General features: G+C 35.0%; 1 protein-coding gene across 1 annotated transcript in view; it reads right to left on the minus strand.

The window, feature by feature from the left end:
* Positions 1–12,416: 12,416 nt before the first annotated feature.
* Positions 12,417–17,094, minus strand: part of COL11A1 (collagen type XI alpha 1 chain) — a 214,494-nt gene continuing 209,816 nt past the window's right edge. Inside the window, exons 66-67 of the mRNA XM_007169509.2 lie at positions 15,367–15,600; positions 12,417–14,117 (exon numbers count right to left, since the gene is read on the minus strand). Of these exons, the coding sequence (XP_007169571.1) occupies positions 13,971–14,117; positions 15,367–15,600 (381 nt within the window). The 3' untranslated portion in view covers positions 12,417–13,970. The remainder of the gene's footprint in view (positions 14,118–15,366; positions 15,601–17,094) is intronic.

Here is a 17,094-nt window from a genome sequence, read left to right on the forward strand (position 1 = left end):
TTTGAGATAGTAACTGCTTTTCTCCAACCCAAACCTTGTGGTGCTGTATCCATTGATACCAGGAAAATTCAAGTAAGGAACATAATCTTTTACCCTTATTAGGCTGTAACAAGGCTCCCCAGTATTCCTACTGGAGTGGTGTCTGAGAAGGCAAGTAGGAAGCTGAAACTTTTGTCTCTACTGGTTGGTAATGAACCCTTCCCTTCACCAACCCCTTGCTTCCTCTATGTTGTCAGTGGAAACCCATGGGAAGCCTAAATTTCTATTTCCAATTGACAATAAAGAGTCACCCATCTCTCTCCACTGAGGTGGTGTCAGAGGCAGCCTAGCTGAAAGTGAAGCCTTTCACCATTGCCCAGCAGTAATGAGACCACTGCTTTGTGGTATCAGTGGAGACTCAGGGGAAGGGACCCTGAACTCTCTGTAACAAACTGTGACCCCCTATATGATCTGCTGTCTTTTTTTGACCTTTCAGAATCTCCTTATATTTGTTTTATATAAAAATGTACAGGGTTTTACAGTTGTACTTAGTGGGAGGAGTAGAAGAAAGTAAATCTACTCCATCTTCCCAGCCGCACAAATCACTCCACATTTTAAGAGAAGTTTTAGATAATTTTGCTGTTTAACTTCCTCAGTATATTTTAATGAAAGTCATAGAAAAAAGTAAAATAAAATAAAAATATAGACAGACCCTAAGCACAGGTGGTCATGTAGAGCACAGTTCCAATCTAGGTGCGTAGTGTCCAGTGCCAGTCAATGGAGCTTGCTTTCTCAGATTACAGGGAAGGTCAGTTTATATACCAGGCTGTTGTCTGTGCTCTTTTCTTCTTAAGCTGTCCAGCCCTCCAGGATGGAGAGAGTAGTCCAAGCAGTTGTATCTGTATTGCTCCAAATTCTTACACAGGAACCCATAAGTGTATCTCTCTGCTTTCTTTCAGTCCAGAGTTTCAGATTTCTAAGGTTGCTTTATAAAGAGCAGTGATTTTTAAAAAAATGTATACTGACTTTATCTGAATCTGAAGGAGTAACAACCATTTAGCAGTATCTGAAGTACAGAGACTCAGGCTACCACTTATGCACAAGTAATATTTTCTCCTTCATATGTTGTTCTTTGTCTCTGGTATAAACTCTTCCCAAAGTCTTTCTTAAACATTTAATGTAGAGCTAACTAAACCAGGGATGGTCCAGTCTCAATTTACCAGTCACTTCATTTGCAAGATGTGTTTTTGTGATGGTTAATATCGTGTCTATCTTGATCAGATTACAAGTATGCAGATATATGGTTAAGCATTATTTCTCTGGGTGTGTCTGTGAGGATGTTTCTGGAAGAGATTAGTATTTGAACTGGTGGTAGACTGAGTAAAGCAGATTGTCCACCCCAACATGGGTGGGCATCATTTAATCTGTTGAGGTCCTGAGTAGAACACAAAAGCAGAGGAAAAGAAATTCTCTTTTTTTTTTTTTTTTTTTTTTGCCTGACTTTTGCTTTGCATGAGCTGAAGCATCAATCTTCTCCTGGCCTAGGACTAGGACCTTCACCATCTAAGTTCCTTCTTCTCAAACTTTTGGACTTAGACAAGAACTTACACCATTGGTTCTCCTGGTTCTTTCCTATTGGTTCTATTTTTCTAGAGAATCCTGACTACTTCAATTTTCCTTATGATGCCATTATCGTGGGGTCAAGCGGGACAGGGTAGCTTTGTACAGGGTAGCTTTAATGGAGACTGTCATGGACGGAATGTTCCCCTGCTCTAAATTCATATGTTGACATCTTAACCCCCAATGTGCATTTGGAGATGGGGCCTTTTGGAGGTAAATAACAAGAGTTGATGTTATGTTAGTGGGGCCCTCGTGATGGGACTAGTGTCGTTATAAGAAGACACACCAGAGAGTTTGCTCTTTCTCCACCATGTGAGGACACAGTTAGAAGGTAGCAAGGCAGAAAGAGGTCCCTCACAAGAAACCAACCCTGGTGGCATCCTGCCTCCAGAACTGTAGAAAATAAATTTCAGTTGTTCAAGCCACAAAGTCTATGGTATTTTGTTTTGGCAGCCAGAGCAAACTAATACAGAGACTTTTACTTTGATCAAATCTTTCTGGGTTCTTGGCTGCCTTCACTATTCTAATTGAAAGAGTGTAAACCATCTCATAATATAGCCTGTTTTATTTCTTTGCTTTGTCTATTACCTCTCATGAAATCTGAATTCATTTCCCTGATATGTGGGTGATCTTCCCAATTACCTCTGAATTTATTAATATAACTCTTTTAGGCCTTTGTTTTTTTTCTAGACAATGAATTCCCTGTCTGATCAATATTTCCTAATCTCCATCCTCCTTTGCCTCCTTAGGCCTGGACTTAAATGCCTAGAAGGACCAACCCACATGAAAAAAAAAGAATGAAGCAAATGAGATAAAAGCAAAACAATGGGGAGTGCTGGGGGGTATAGCAAATTAGAGAACACATACTCCCTCAAAAATGTGCAAAGGGTACATATTCACATTGTGTTAGATCCTCCAAATTTTCAAGAGAAGCCAGAAATTCTAATTTTTAAAGGTTAGCAACTAATTTAAAAGATTCACAAAGAATGTATGCAAGCCAGCATTATTCAGACCAAAAAACATAGGTATGAGGGCCAGATGTGGCTCTTTGGTCCCCAGTTTAGGACCTCTACTATAATCTCTTTAATGATTTCTCCCAGGAGTGCTAGGAGTTATTATGCAAGCAGTTCTGCAGGTGGCTCTTATTGATATCCCCTAGATGGCTTTGGAGATCAGGCCAATTTAAAGCCTGCTTATGGTAGAATCATGTCTCATGTCTTTTTTCAGCTCTGTCTTGGCAAACAGCTCCCCCTGGCTCAAAGAATCATTGCCCAGCTGACTGCTAGCAGCAGAGCAGGACTCCCACAAAGAACAGAACACAGGCTAATTGCCGAAATCACTCTGTCCTGGGGATGAGTCTGCCTAAATTGAATAGTTTATGATGCCACAAGCTGGTATAAAGCTCTGCAGCCACCTCTGCAGTGGCGGCTGAGACCATCTGTCACGCAGAATCTGCAGACATCAATACTATTGTTATCTTAGGCACTAGGATTTTATTCTCCTCAATACTTTATTTACGTCATTGAACAATATTGAATTTTCTTCTGCCTGACTTGGGCTGTGCGATGGAATCATCAGCAGGTGTTTTAAATCGTTCTCTTGATGATTGCTTGTTTCTATTTCTGGTATCATTTTATCTCTGAAGTACTGCTTTGGGTTTTCCATTTTGCTGGTCAGACCTGTGTTGCTCTTCACTGCGGAAATTTAAGCGAGTCTCTGAGGCATGTCTTGCTATTTTATTCCTTGTTTCTAATGTGTCAGGCCAGGTTAGGCAGCAGCCTGCGGGGGCTACAGCTTGTTTCACGGAAAGTTTCAGAACTACACAAGAGAACGGGTTGATGTAGTCAAAGAAAGAAGAAAAGTAAAAAACCTTTTCAACCACCCTCTAAAAGAAAGAGAATAATACCCAGTGTTTTTGTCTTCCAAGATTTTTTTTGGCCCAGATTCATCAAACAATCATTATCTTTCCTTTACTTAACATACTTTGTCTCTTTCACTGTTGTTGAGGAAGAAAATTTCTAAACATGCTTTGGGTCTCATGCTAAAGGTCATTCACTCACAGATACCTAACTGGGTTCCTCGTTAAGATTAGAACCCCTGTCATAGATTACTTCAGCTTCTTATATTTTACCTGATGTAAAATTACTTACTTATTATTACTGTTATTATCAATTATTCACTTTTTTAATATGTCTACCTTTAAAGTCTCAAAGGTGAGGAGGCTATGTCTGTCTTATTCACATTGGATCCCCAAGAGAACAAATAAGTAATGTATGTCTCAGCTGAGCTGATTACGCTTTTATACACCACTCTTCAAATTTGATTTGTAATTTCATACAGTTCATTAACATTTAGCCCCTGTTTGCCAACCACTGTTTTACAGCTGCACAGAGCAAAACAGCCCACTTTACTCCCTATGTGCAGTACTTGTTGGTCATCTTTTCTGTTTCCATCCACATATGTTTCTTCCTCTCATATCTAAAATATAAGGTAGAGAATTTAATTATTCTACTGGTCAATAGTTTAATATTGGTAAACACTAAAAGCTTGTTTTATATATTATGAATGTGTGATCCAGAAGTTTTAAGTTTCTAGCAATTCAGCCAAAATTTCTCTCATCTAAGAACATAGGATTATTAATTTATACTTATGAATCTTTCATCTATTCAATTAATCAAACAAAAAAAATATTTATTTAATACTTAATATTAGTTTGCTAAGGCTATTCTAACAGAGTTCTACAAACTGAGTGGTTGAAATAACAGAAACTTATCTCACAATTCTGGAGGAGAGAAGTCCAAAGTCGAGGTAGTGGTTCCTTTTGATAGCTCTGAGGAAAAGATCTGTTCCAGGCCTCTCTCCTTGGCTTGTAGATGGCTGTCTTTTCCCTATGTCTCCTCACATTGTCTTCCTTCTATGTTTGTTTGTCTCTGTGTTCAAATTTCTCTTTTTTATAAGGACATCAGTATATTAGATTAAGGTCCACTCTAAGAGCTTCATATTAACTTGATTACCTCTGTAAAGATATTACCTCCAAATAAGATCATATTGTGATGGACTGGGGTTAGGAGTCCAACATATGAATTTTTAGAGGACACATTTTAAGCCATAACATACATATTATATCATTACAACTAATGTTTAGACTCTAGGGAATTCATATTTTACACTCTCGTTGGGTAGACCAAACTAACACTCATTAAAGAGAAGTATATGATACAAAGAACTATACATCCAAGAGCTGAAATTGTGTAGAACATATGTTTATACTAGAGGAGATCAGAAATTAAAAATAAAAATAGCTGTGTGCACTGGAGTAATCAGGAAGCATCTGAGACTCCAATAAAAATAAAAGCTTAGTAAAAATAAAGCTGGATTTTAATAGAGTTTAGTTAAGTATAAAAGATGGAAAAAGGCATATAATGTAGGAGATATGGGTGAGAGCATAGATGTATGAATGATTAAAAATGTAAGACATATTCACGTCAGAGTGAGTAGATGATCTGGCTCAGGTAGAGGAAGTATGTTGAGGAAAAATAGGAAAAGAGGTTAAATTAGATAAAAAATGAAGGTTAGGCTAGATGGAAGCTGTTTTGGGATTTGAAATCTTGGGAGCAGAGTTTACATTTTATGAGAATATGAAATAGGTAGTTCTTGAAAGTTTTTGAGCAGGAGATTGACAGTGAGTGTGGTAGAATGCAGAAATCTTCACAATCTTTTACTTCTCCCCACATCCATATACTTTGTAATGTGACTTTGCAGCCACCCCCCACCCCCATTAGGGGGTGGAGACTATTTTCTTTTTCACTGGACTCTGGTAGTCCAGTGACTTACTTTGGCCAATCGGATGTGGCCTAATTAACACCACAGCAGTTTTGACCCTGGCCTAAAATTAATGGTTATGTATACTTTCTCTCCCTCTGTCTCTCTCTGCCTCTCTGTCTCTATCTATGTCTCTCTCTCTCTTGAGTTTTATCACCATTTGAACAAGCCTGGTATAACTTGCAAGAGGATGAGGAACCACGTGAAAGAAATCCACCACAGGCAGGGTCATTCTTGATGACTAGTCCCCAGCAGGCTATTCATTTCCCCAGCAGACACATGAGTGAGCCCAAGCAAGATCAGCCTAGTCAGATGCAGGCTAGAAAGGCCTCCCATCTATGCACAGAATCATGAGCAATAACAAAAACTTAATATTTAAAACATTAAGTTTTGCAGTTGTTCATTAGGCAGTATTATTGTAATAGAAAACTCAAATGGTAACATTTGATTAATTAAAGAAGGATGAATCAGGCAGCAAATATAGTGTGGATTGGAGTGTTTGTGTGCATAGGTAAGAAGGAGAGGTGGACAATTACAGTAAAGAGTAATAGTTAAGAAACTGACCTAAGAAGGAGCTGCAACTAGGACACTAGTAATTGAGGTACATAGTAAGGCAGTCGTGAAAAGCATTTTGAGAAGACTGACAAAGCTTGTGAATTAAAAAAAAACGGTAAGTATGAATTAAGGAATTTTGTTTTTCTTTTTGCCAAGTGTTATAGATAAACTTTTGCTATTTCCTTTAGAGATATTTCTAAAGTGATTTTTTAATGGCTCAAATGAGAACTTTCCTTAGGCCGTTTCTTTCATCAGTTAGTCAAAATATACCTAGTGGTTTGGGGGTTCCAAGGATAAAAATTAAACCACATTCGACAAAATATGTGGCCACAGTAAAATATTTTACAAAAATAAAGTCTTTGCTTGGGATGATTGGTTTAAAATATACACACCAAAGGTACTCCACTGTCAGGGAAAGCAGGTGGATTTTTGTTACCGTAGAAGCTAAGAGGTTACATAAGAAAACTTTGGTCTTTCAGTTAGTAGAATTTCCACACGCTCCAGTTCCAGATTATGTCAAGGATAAAGCAAGATTAAACCATTTTCTGTCCAGCTCCTTGGCTTTCTGCCAAAATCATAGTGCTTCCTCATACCTGTCTTCTAACCTAAGCTAAATCCTTCCTACAACTGTTTTAAAGAATGTGCTATCCTAAGAGGGAAGGATTTTATAAAACAAGCATAGGAAGCACAGCCACATACATAACAACAATGAAAACATGTATTGTTTTTTTTTCTTTAATGGTCAAGGGTAACAAGAAGTAGAGATAAAATTTTGAATATTTGGATAGTTTAATGTTCATGAACATACATGTCAAGGATAAAAGGGCAATCTTTTTTAAAACGTTATTTTAAAACATATCTCATCAGGTAATTAGGTAATTTTACATTATTTAAGTCTATGTTAATATATATAATGTAACTTTCTTTCACCAAATCTTAGAAAAATTATGTCTTGTTCATAAAAACTCCTCTCAGGCAAAGCATCCATTAAAACAGAACAAACAAGTGGTTGCCAGAGGGGAGAGGGTGAGGTGACAAGTGAAATAGGTGAGGGAGATTAGGAGGTACAAACTCCCAGTTACAAAATAAATGTCGTGGGGATGAAACATATAGCATGGGGAATATAGTCAATAATTTGTAACGTCTTTGAATGGTGACAGATGATAACTAAAAAATGTATCGCGGTGATCCTTTTTTACTGTATAGAAATGTTGAATCACTATGTTGTGCACCAGGAGCTATCATAGTGTTGTAGGTCAATTAACTTAAAAAGCAGACAAGCAAATGAAGAAACTCATAGAAAAGGAGATCAGATTTGTGACGTGGTAATGGGGAGAAGGGGAATTGGATGAAGGTGGTCAAAAGGTACAGACTTCTATTTATAAGATACATAAGTGCTAGGGATGTAATGTACAATACAATAAATATCATTAACACTGCACTAGCTTATATGTGAAAGTTGTAGGAGAGTAAATCCTAAGAGTTCTTATTACAAGGACAAATATCTTTTTCTTTTTCCTTTGTTTCGTATCTATATGAGAGGATGGATATTCACTAAACTGATTGTGGTCATCATCTCATGATGTATGTAAGTCAAATCATCATGCTGTACATCTTAAATTTATGCAGTACTGTATGTCAATTGTATTTCAATAAAACTGGAAGAAAAAATAAAAATAAAACAAAAATCATTAAATTTAGGTAAAAATTAACGAGTGAAGAGGAACAGATAAAGTAGAAATGATGTCATCTTTGCCTCCCTTTGGTTCTTTAGTTCTTGTGATTCTCCAAAGATCTACATCTATACATCAGCTTTTATTTTGTTCAACAGATGTGCTGTTTAAAGATGACAATGTGGAGACATCAGGAGTCCTAATGAGTCAGATGATAATGCATATAACTTTCACACAGATCTGCATCACTGTGAAGGATTCTTGCTGAGAAACCTTACATAACTAATAGCTGATACCAGTATACAAAACTAACCTATCACTGGGTCTGCCTTTGTATGCTTTATTTGAATTAAGTTACTAGAATTAGCTTGAAGATCTTCTGTTTTTGACTTGTGGTGTTTATTTTATGATCCACCATTTCTTTTTTGTTACAGATGAGAACTTTATATGGAAATGACTAATTGCCATGACTTTTGCTGATGAAAGGACTGATATATTTGTAAAGCTTGTTCCCAATAATATGTGATGATTAACACACACACACACACACACACACACACACACACACACAGATCATATTTTTTCATATTAGTAATATAGAATTATTTCCAAGACCTCCCATCTATTTACTTATTATTTATGTTCCAATTTTTACTTATGAAAGTTTCAGTATCAACAGACAAAACTATAATAATTAAGTTTTAGCAGTTAATTTTTCTTTCTATAAATGTATGTCTTCTGTGATTGATAATGTACATGAACTTTTATTTATATAGGAGATAGGCACTTGCCCATAATGTTGTAAGCATGTATTGTTTAAGCAATCACAAATTATTTTCATATGTAATCTTTACAATAATATATGAGATACAATGGGAGATACAAAGCCAATTGATAAGATTGTGCCAGATGTCACTTTTTTTACTGAGACCTGTTGGCTTTTCAGATTTTTAGTAGATTCAAGGTTTCTTTTCTACTCTTTTATGATATATGTTCTTAAAGGCTAGGCAACTATAACTTATTTGTGGATATACCCAGTGAAAGCCTCTGGAATATTTTAAATATTGTTAAGATGTAGTCATTTCTTCTTTCAAATTGTTTTATACGTGTCCCTTCCTCTTAAATCATGGAGGTGTAATTACTGTAATCGAAATCTGTATTATCACTCACTTAAATTTCCACAACAGTTTCATGATACTTGGTCCCCATTATCTGACTCATCTTACAGCTCCATCCAGCATAGAATGCCTACTAGGTCCGTTCTGTAAAAACTGCCAAAAATAGTCATTCTAAACACAACTTTCATTGTGACTGTCTTACTCAAGAACCAACATTCATTTAAAATTATTTACTGCATGATATCCATGCTCTTTTGCATGATTTTCAAGCTATTACAACCCAACCCTAAACACAGGCCTTGGCCTCACACCAGGCCACGCCCTCTCATGACTGGGGCTTTATCAGACTCCTCCTCTTCTTCAGGTGCCGCACCCACCTGTACCACTGGAATTCTTTCCTGGGTTTCCTCCTTAAAGTGGTCTTCCTTCTCACCTCCATACACACCCGTCCAAACTCTACAGATATTTGAAGAAGACATGCCATCTTCTTCACGAAACACACTCACAAACCAGTATTAATTTCTCTTTCAGTTCTCCAAACATCTGTACAGTCAGAACCTTGATAATAAATTGTTTTTATTTTATTTTTTTAATAGATTTTATTTATTTGTTTATTAAAATTAATTGATTTATTTATTTTTGGCTGCATTGGGCCTTTGTTGCTGCACGCGGGCTTTCTCTAGTTGCAGCAAGAGGGAGCTACTCGTCACTGCGGTGCACAGGCTTCTCATTGCGGTGGCTTCTCTTGTTGCGGAGCACGGGCTCTAGGCGTGCGGGCTTCAGTAATTGTGGCATGCAGACTCCAGAGCCCAGGCTCAGCAGTTGTGGTGCACGGACTTCGTTGCTCTGCGGCACGTGGGATCTTCCAGGACCAGGGCTTGAACCTGTGTCCCCTGCACTGGCAGGCGGATTCTTAACTACTGCGCCACCTGGGAAGTCCAAACTGTTCATTTAGGTGTGATGGTTTTATCTCTTCTATTAATCTGTGATTAAGGATATAGCAAAGACACTTTCTGACCTAATTATTTTGCAAAGTTGAGTTTTTAATAGTGATGGTGCTAAATCATATCCTCGGTCATTGATTAACTGATAAGTGAGCATCAAGTTTTCTGGCATTGATGTTCTGTGATTCAGTGATTCAAAACCACTTGCCTCCATCTTTAGAAAATATTAACTTCAAAATTCTGCAGCTGCACCCCTTCCGCTCTTTCACTGCAGGGGGCCCGGGGTTCAATCCCTGGTCGGGGAACTAAGATTCCCCCAAACTGCGCAGCACGGCGAAAAGAAAAAAAGAAAAAAAAGAAAAGAAATGAGGATACTGCAGGGGTTGCCTATGTACTGATAACTGAACTTGGAATGTTTTAGCAGGATATATTCTGAAAGATTTTAAATTGTGAATAGTTCTGCAGTCTCTGGATCTCTGGGCTGCAGCTGCATTGAGGAATCATTAGTTGTATGACCACTACAGAGATATGAGACCAGCAAAATATAAAATTTGAGAGACCCTAAAATCAGCTAAACTCATCCTTCTCGAGAGCAAAATACAACCTGGGGACTTGAGAAGCTCTGTCTGATGAATTCTGGATTCTTGGATATGGTATATGCTACTGCTTTTTTTTTTGTATCCTTTGTGAATCTCTGCAAGGCTTGTATTTTATGTGAGTCTGTTTTCTGATTTGGACATCTGTGATGCAATTTGTACAGTGTTTTACTTTTTGAAAATTAAATCTTTATAAAAGTCTTGTGGGGTAGGTAGCATATATCATTAGCCACGTTTTATAAAGGAACTTATGCTAAGGTGATGATAGTAGAGGTAGGAAATGTAGAGCAGTAGCAACTATTTATTTAGCTCTTAGTATATATCAGTGTGCTAGGCCCTTAATTAACTCATTTATTTTGCAGTTATCCAGCATGCAGAGGACTATGTACTTGAAACTAATAAAGCTTAAGCTTCATAATCCTCTTTCACAGGCACCATCTAAGACCTTAGAGAGCTCCTAGAAATATGTTCATGTGGTCATATGATTGGTAAAATTTGCCAAAGATTCTTTAACCATGATCAGCTAAGAACATAGTCTTTCCACTCTAACTTCTCCTTGGCATTCTTTCTTGTATTGGGTGGTGTGGAAGGAACCTGTAAGGAGGACATTTAATTAGGGATTCTTTTATTTGGGGGTTGTGGAATACGCTTACATGGTGGAATATAATTATGTGGCTTTCAGTTATTATTTACTTATAATTAATGCCAGTATTCCCAGTATAGAAATGGCTTTCTGGAATAACCCTATCACCCACTGTGTTATGATAATGAAACAGAATTTATACCGTAGTATGCATGTGTCTTATGGTGCCCAGAATCTGAAATCTAGTGATAGTGGAGGAGAAACAAGGTAAAAAATGTACAGAATCAGAGGCTATTCTGTGGAAAAGTCTCACAGATTTAGAGTGTGAAGTATAGTATGAAGGAAATATAATAGAGCTTTTCCTGAATTTAAAATAATCTAAAATTAAAAAATACTCACCAATAACAGAATGTGACACTGAAACATCCCTAAGCTATTGATAATAAAAAATTTTAACCTAACATGTTAGAGAAACTTATTATTCCTATAAGAAATTTAAATTATAAAATTCTCATTTGAAGAGGCACTCAGAGATTGTAGCCAAAAAATATAAATAAATAAGTAAACAAATAAACACATGGATAAAGGTGTTACAGACGTACTTCAGAGAATTAATTAATAAAAACAATATTTTCCTGGATGTTCTGATACTTTTGGTATAGGTCCATTTTTTAATTTAATGATTTGTTATAATATCTTTACTTCTTCTAAATAGTAACTTTTATATTTTTTATTTGTAATTTTGTATTATTTTTTTAAACAGAATTGTACAAAACTTTACGTGTATCAGGCCCAGGACTTACCCATGCCTGCAAGGTCAATAATATTATCCATAATTTACACATGAATAACTTATACATGCTGGGCCAAGACTAGAATGTTGTATAATATGCTTTTTCCTTTCCACTTAGCTTCCTTTTGTCCAGATTAAATCAATTGTAAGAGAGAGAAAAAAATTTGATACTATGCAGAAGATCATATCCATACATGAAAGGTATAGAAAAGGATAGGTGATTTAGTTATTTATGCATTAATTCTACTGAGTGCCAAATTTGAACCCTTTTTTTAAAATGGACAAATGCAGCTTCCCCAATGCAGGTCAATATGCAAAATATTCTCTCATTGTTATGCATTCGTTAAAGTAAATACTCTGTTGTATGGGTCTCCTCTTGATAGACAATATTATTTTATGTATGATTTAGAGACTATATTTCAAATAAAAGTTCTGGAAATTCTTTTAATGCTGAAATCATGAACATATGTTTGAGACTTTGTAAAACATTTAATTATGAAAAACATTCCTTTGAAATTTTAAATATACCCTATCTTTATTTTGTTAATAGAGTATTAACATGTGGTGTTTTTATTTTAGAAATGTGGAGAATTTAAACAACTAATCTCTGAAGAATAATATTCTTTTCCAAAAGTGTAAAACTATTCTAACCTGGATGGTCAATAAACAAAACTGAAAGCCTTTTCTGCAATAGAGAGTAATTTAAAACCTGTTTAAGAAAGAGAATGACCAATCCAGGTAGACAAGACTTGAGTTTATTTATACGATTCATATCTCCCTTCTTGAAAGGACATTTACAAACTTGATTTCAAAAATAAAAGAACTTCTGAATGACAAATGTTCACGTTTTAATTTCAATATTACAGGTATGTTCTTTTGTGATAAATTATCAGTTGAAAATGTTCCAGTGAAATCTGCTATCAATTAACACTTCATATAAGAAATAATAAAACATTTATTTTCAAGTCTTACATATATTACTTAAAATAGATACAAAGTTCAGAGTGTAATTTTTAAATTTTACTGCTATTTCAAGCTACCTGAAAGAAAATGCCTTAGTGGAAAAAAACGTTTTGATTGTTTTTACTAAGCATGACTTTTAAAACAAGCACTGTTAGTCCACCCATATGTTATTTAGCGATTAGGTAGGTCAAATAATGTATGATATTATCTTGAAAGAAAAGAAATAATAGTTGTTGGGCAGGTGCAGGTAAAATAATATTTGGAGACTATTATAATATGCAACTTAGAATCAAATTCAAGAAATTGATTAAAAATATAACATTGAACAAATTCATAAATAATTGTTTAGTTTCCATCTTTTAATATTAACCTCAGTGGTTGAAGCACACTGAAAACAATAAGATAAGGTAGTAAAAAAAACTGTACATCTGATTGACTGCTTGATGGAGGCATCAATTTGTTAAAACAGCTTCTCATACATATTTTCCTGTCCAAAAATATAAACTTGCTTATTTTCCTCGTATACAAGTATCCTGTGAAATCCTGGATTCTGAAAAGAAAAAGATTGAGGTATAGCGTTGAATAAAGCATTAAAATGCATGATGTTTTTGGCTGAAATTCAGCAAAATTACGATCAGTAGAGAAGCGTTGATCGGAGTGTGCTTCCAAAAGTCTTCCAGGTTTTGCCCTCTGAGAAATTTGTTGGCGACATCAAATAATTGAACTCTTCAACATCAATATATACAAAGGCATTTTATTATTCATCAAAGGAAGGGAATTAGAGTCATCAGAAATTGCAACTTTATTTTTTCTTGATACATGTATTTATTGCCATCATAGTTCTGCAGTTGTCATAAAATTAGAGTCAGATGGAATTCAGAGACACATGCAAGTTTTGGAAATGGACACATAGATAACAGTATAGAACTGTACATAAAATACTTACAATTTATTAAACACACTGTTTTAGCACATCCTTGATGGATGGGAATGAGCACCATGTCTTTTATGAATATATATTTTTCTCTTTTTTTTTTTCTACAGCACCAAAGAAATCCAAATAGGGAAAGAAGAGATGAAAATTGGGAATCAAGAATAAGGCCTGTTTCCATCTTAGCCACACTATCTTATATTTTTATGATTTTCAAAGCTTTTGTCATGTGATTCTGCTCCCACAAGAGCATCGATATTTCCTAATTGGTACATATATATGTAGCAAGTTATTTTCTACACCATCCTTATTCAAAACTTGCATGTGGCATAAAATGGGTCGGTGGCACCAAGGTATATTTTCTGTTGATTTCATATGTTCTTTGTCCTAATCTTAGCCAAGAAAACAAACAGGACCAACTTCAAATCCAAACTTCTGATTCTGATCACCAAAGTCATTGATCATTACATCAACGATAGGCACTTGGTCAATTTTCGGTGTATTGATTTCAATCACAGTCTTTTCATAGCCTTTTCTGGACTGTAAAGTTAAGCAGAAATAAAAAGTTATACAATCATTTTATATTTTTAAGATATGTTATTTTTTCTTAAGCTTCTGAGTGGACGTAAGAAGGTAAGAAAGAAGAGAGTGGAGAACAAATTTGCCATTATCTTTGTAGTAATTAACTCTTCTTGTTATCACTGATGTCATATGTAGTTTTAAATTTTGAAAGTTGACCATATTTAATACTTAGCCATAATTACTCAAGATAATGCTCTAATATACTGCACAGTTGGAGAGAATCTTACTGAACTGAAAAATACATTTTAACATGAAAACTGATATTGGTACCGGGTCATACCCTTACATAAATAATATATCCTTACCATTTTTATAATAATTCTTATATGTATATATACACACACATAAATATATATGTATATACACACACACATAGACAAATTTGCTAAGAAAAATTTGAACGCAGTATAGGAATTATAATGCAAGAAGTCTAAAGTTGAAGCATTTCTATTGCTATGTATTAATTTTATGAATAATTATCAATACATTATATTGGGAAATCCTAAACCCTTTCTCCTTTTACATGCATCATGGACTCTTCTTTGATCTATGTGTAACCTACTCACTTTGTTTATTTGTAATTGTGGCTTCTCTTCACTCATCAGCTAAGACAACAAGCTTTTTAGGATGCTCTATTGGTCATTTGCTCTTACGAAATTACCATATGTGTGAGAAAGACAGTTCCAGAGGATAAAAATAACAAAATGATAATAACTGTCTAAATTGTTGTAACATAGTACCAATAAGCATGCCCCTATAAGCAAAATACAGGGGTAAGAATTATCCATGGTATAAACAGTATAATGATGATTCCTTTATCTGTCATTTTAGAGTGATGAATTAAGGAGGCAAATGAAATAAGGCTCTTGATTTTTTCTTTTTTCATTTCAGGAGTATCTAGCTGTAATAGTATTCAAATATCAGGAATAATTCCATAAAAATAACATATGATCCAAGACTACCTTCTGTTATGACTTTAAACATGTGTCTATACGTATGTTTCAGAGTTTCTGTGTCTCTGTGTGTGTTTGTGTGTGAATATTAGTGGTCTCTAATATACTGTACTTTAATATGTCAGTGTTAAGCATCAAACCTTAATAACAATTGACATCCACTTCATGAGAGAAATCTGACTTAGGGCCAAAGTGGAATGGTTACACACTGCTTCTCACCTCTGTGAAAGAAGGCAAGCAGAGATTATACTCACCGCACAGCCATCATATAAGGCTTTGATGTAAGGGTTGTTGTCATAGGACATCTCCTCATCATTCGATCCCAGGAACCGAAGTGCTTTGTCATAGCTTCCTGATGACACATCGTACCAGGCTGCTGACTGATGACAGCTGTAGGTGAAATTTTGCCGAGCAGAAGCAGTCAGCAGTTTCAGGAATGTCATTTGCACCATATTAATGGAATTGCCTTCCACATCTAAATATGAAAGCTGGGAATAAGAGAATAAAGAGACATATAAAGACTCTTTTCCTCTTTTCTGTTATAAAAGAATAAAATCACTGTCAACAGTGAACTGTGATCCCAGAAGCATGTGGATGCATCAACGGGCCCATTTTCACTTAATGAAAGAAAGTATGCATTGAGAGTCAGAAGACCCAGATAGAGGACTTTATGAAATCAGGATGTATTCCCACCTTAGGTACTGTCAGCAATACTTATTTTGGAAAACAATCACTTTACTTCTATATATACTTCATTTTCCTAATCAGTCAGTAAGTATTACAAAAAATGCCTTTGTTTCCAAGAAATCTTTCATTATATTTGTGTATCTTTTTAAATAATAGAGTGGTAATACAGTAAAAATGAAAACTGAGGAATCTCAGTGCAATGCAAAGGTTAACTATTTTTATGTTGTTTGATTTCACCTACTTTCCTAATGTATCTGCTTGACAAATTTTTCAACATGTTCCTGAATTTTTCATTTTGGCGGCACAGTCTTCAAAGAGGTTTTTGGTCTTCTAATTTTCAGCACAGACCTGCTTGTTTGTCTGTTCGTAGATGATGTACTTAAATTCATCATTGTATCACCAGCACCAAGCATATTGCCCAAGACACGCAAGTGAATATTTGTTGTCAGGAAATACTTATTTTGTATTTAGAGCAGGAAAACAGTCTTAATTGCAAATTATTAAGAACTCATTTGTCAAGCTCATAATTTGTTTTATTGGATATAAATAAAGTATCTGGGATCAGCTGAAACATAAACCTATATTTTTAAAAAAATTAAGAAATTCACCCAGATTATAGATTCACTCAATATAAAGGCAGTTATCTGTGACTTTCCTCCTTTTTGTTGATTTTACTTAATTCTTACTGATAAACAGTTCAGATGATGAGGATCCTTGAGAGGTTGGAGAAAAAAAAAACAACTGGGAAATCCACTCTAAGGAAAACAAAACAAAACAGCAAAAAATAAAACCACACACAGAGTTCTATCTGTGCATGTATCTTTATCTCATACAAAGATACAAATGTAACATGGATATTTAATATGTGACTGGAAGACTGAACTAGACAGTTATGTCAAGTGGAGAACTTCACTAATATGTGTAGGTTCTTATAGGATAATAACTGTGTAAATAGTCATCAATGGAAAATAATACCTTTTTTAAAGAACGTTAAACTATTGAATAATTATCTGAATAACTAAAAAACGTTCATTTAAATACATTATAATTAACATTTTAAACACAAATATATTTTTAAACAGCTTTTAAATGCAAATTTAGTTTTGGCATCCAATCTTAAAATCTCTATAAAATGATTGATCACGAACTGGTAATTGTATGGAAATCTTTAAGTAAACTTGTGCTACAATACATAAAAGGTCAGGTCAGTCAGTTAACTTTATTTCCAGATGTAACTATCGGAAAAAACATTTCACATTCCAAAAGTTCTTACTGAAATTGCAAACAAAGAATAA

This window comes from Balaenoptera acutorostrata, chromosome 1, assembly GCF_949987535.1.
Source record: "Balaenoptera acutorostrata chromosome 1, mBalAcu1.1, whole genome shotgun sequence".
Lineage (NCBI taxonomy): Eukaryota > Metazoa > Chordata > Mammalia > Artiodactyla > Balaenopteridae > Balaenoptera > Balaenoptera acutorostrata.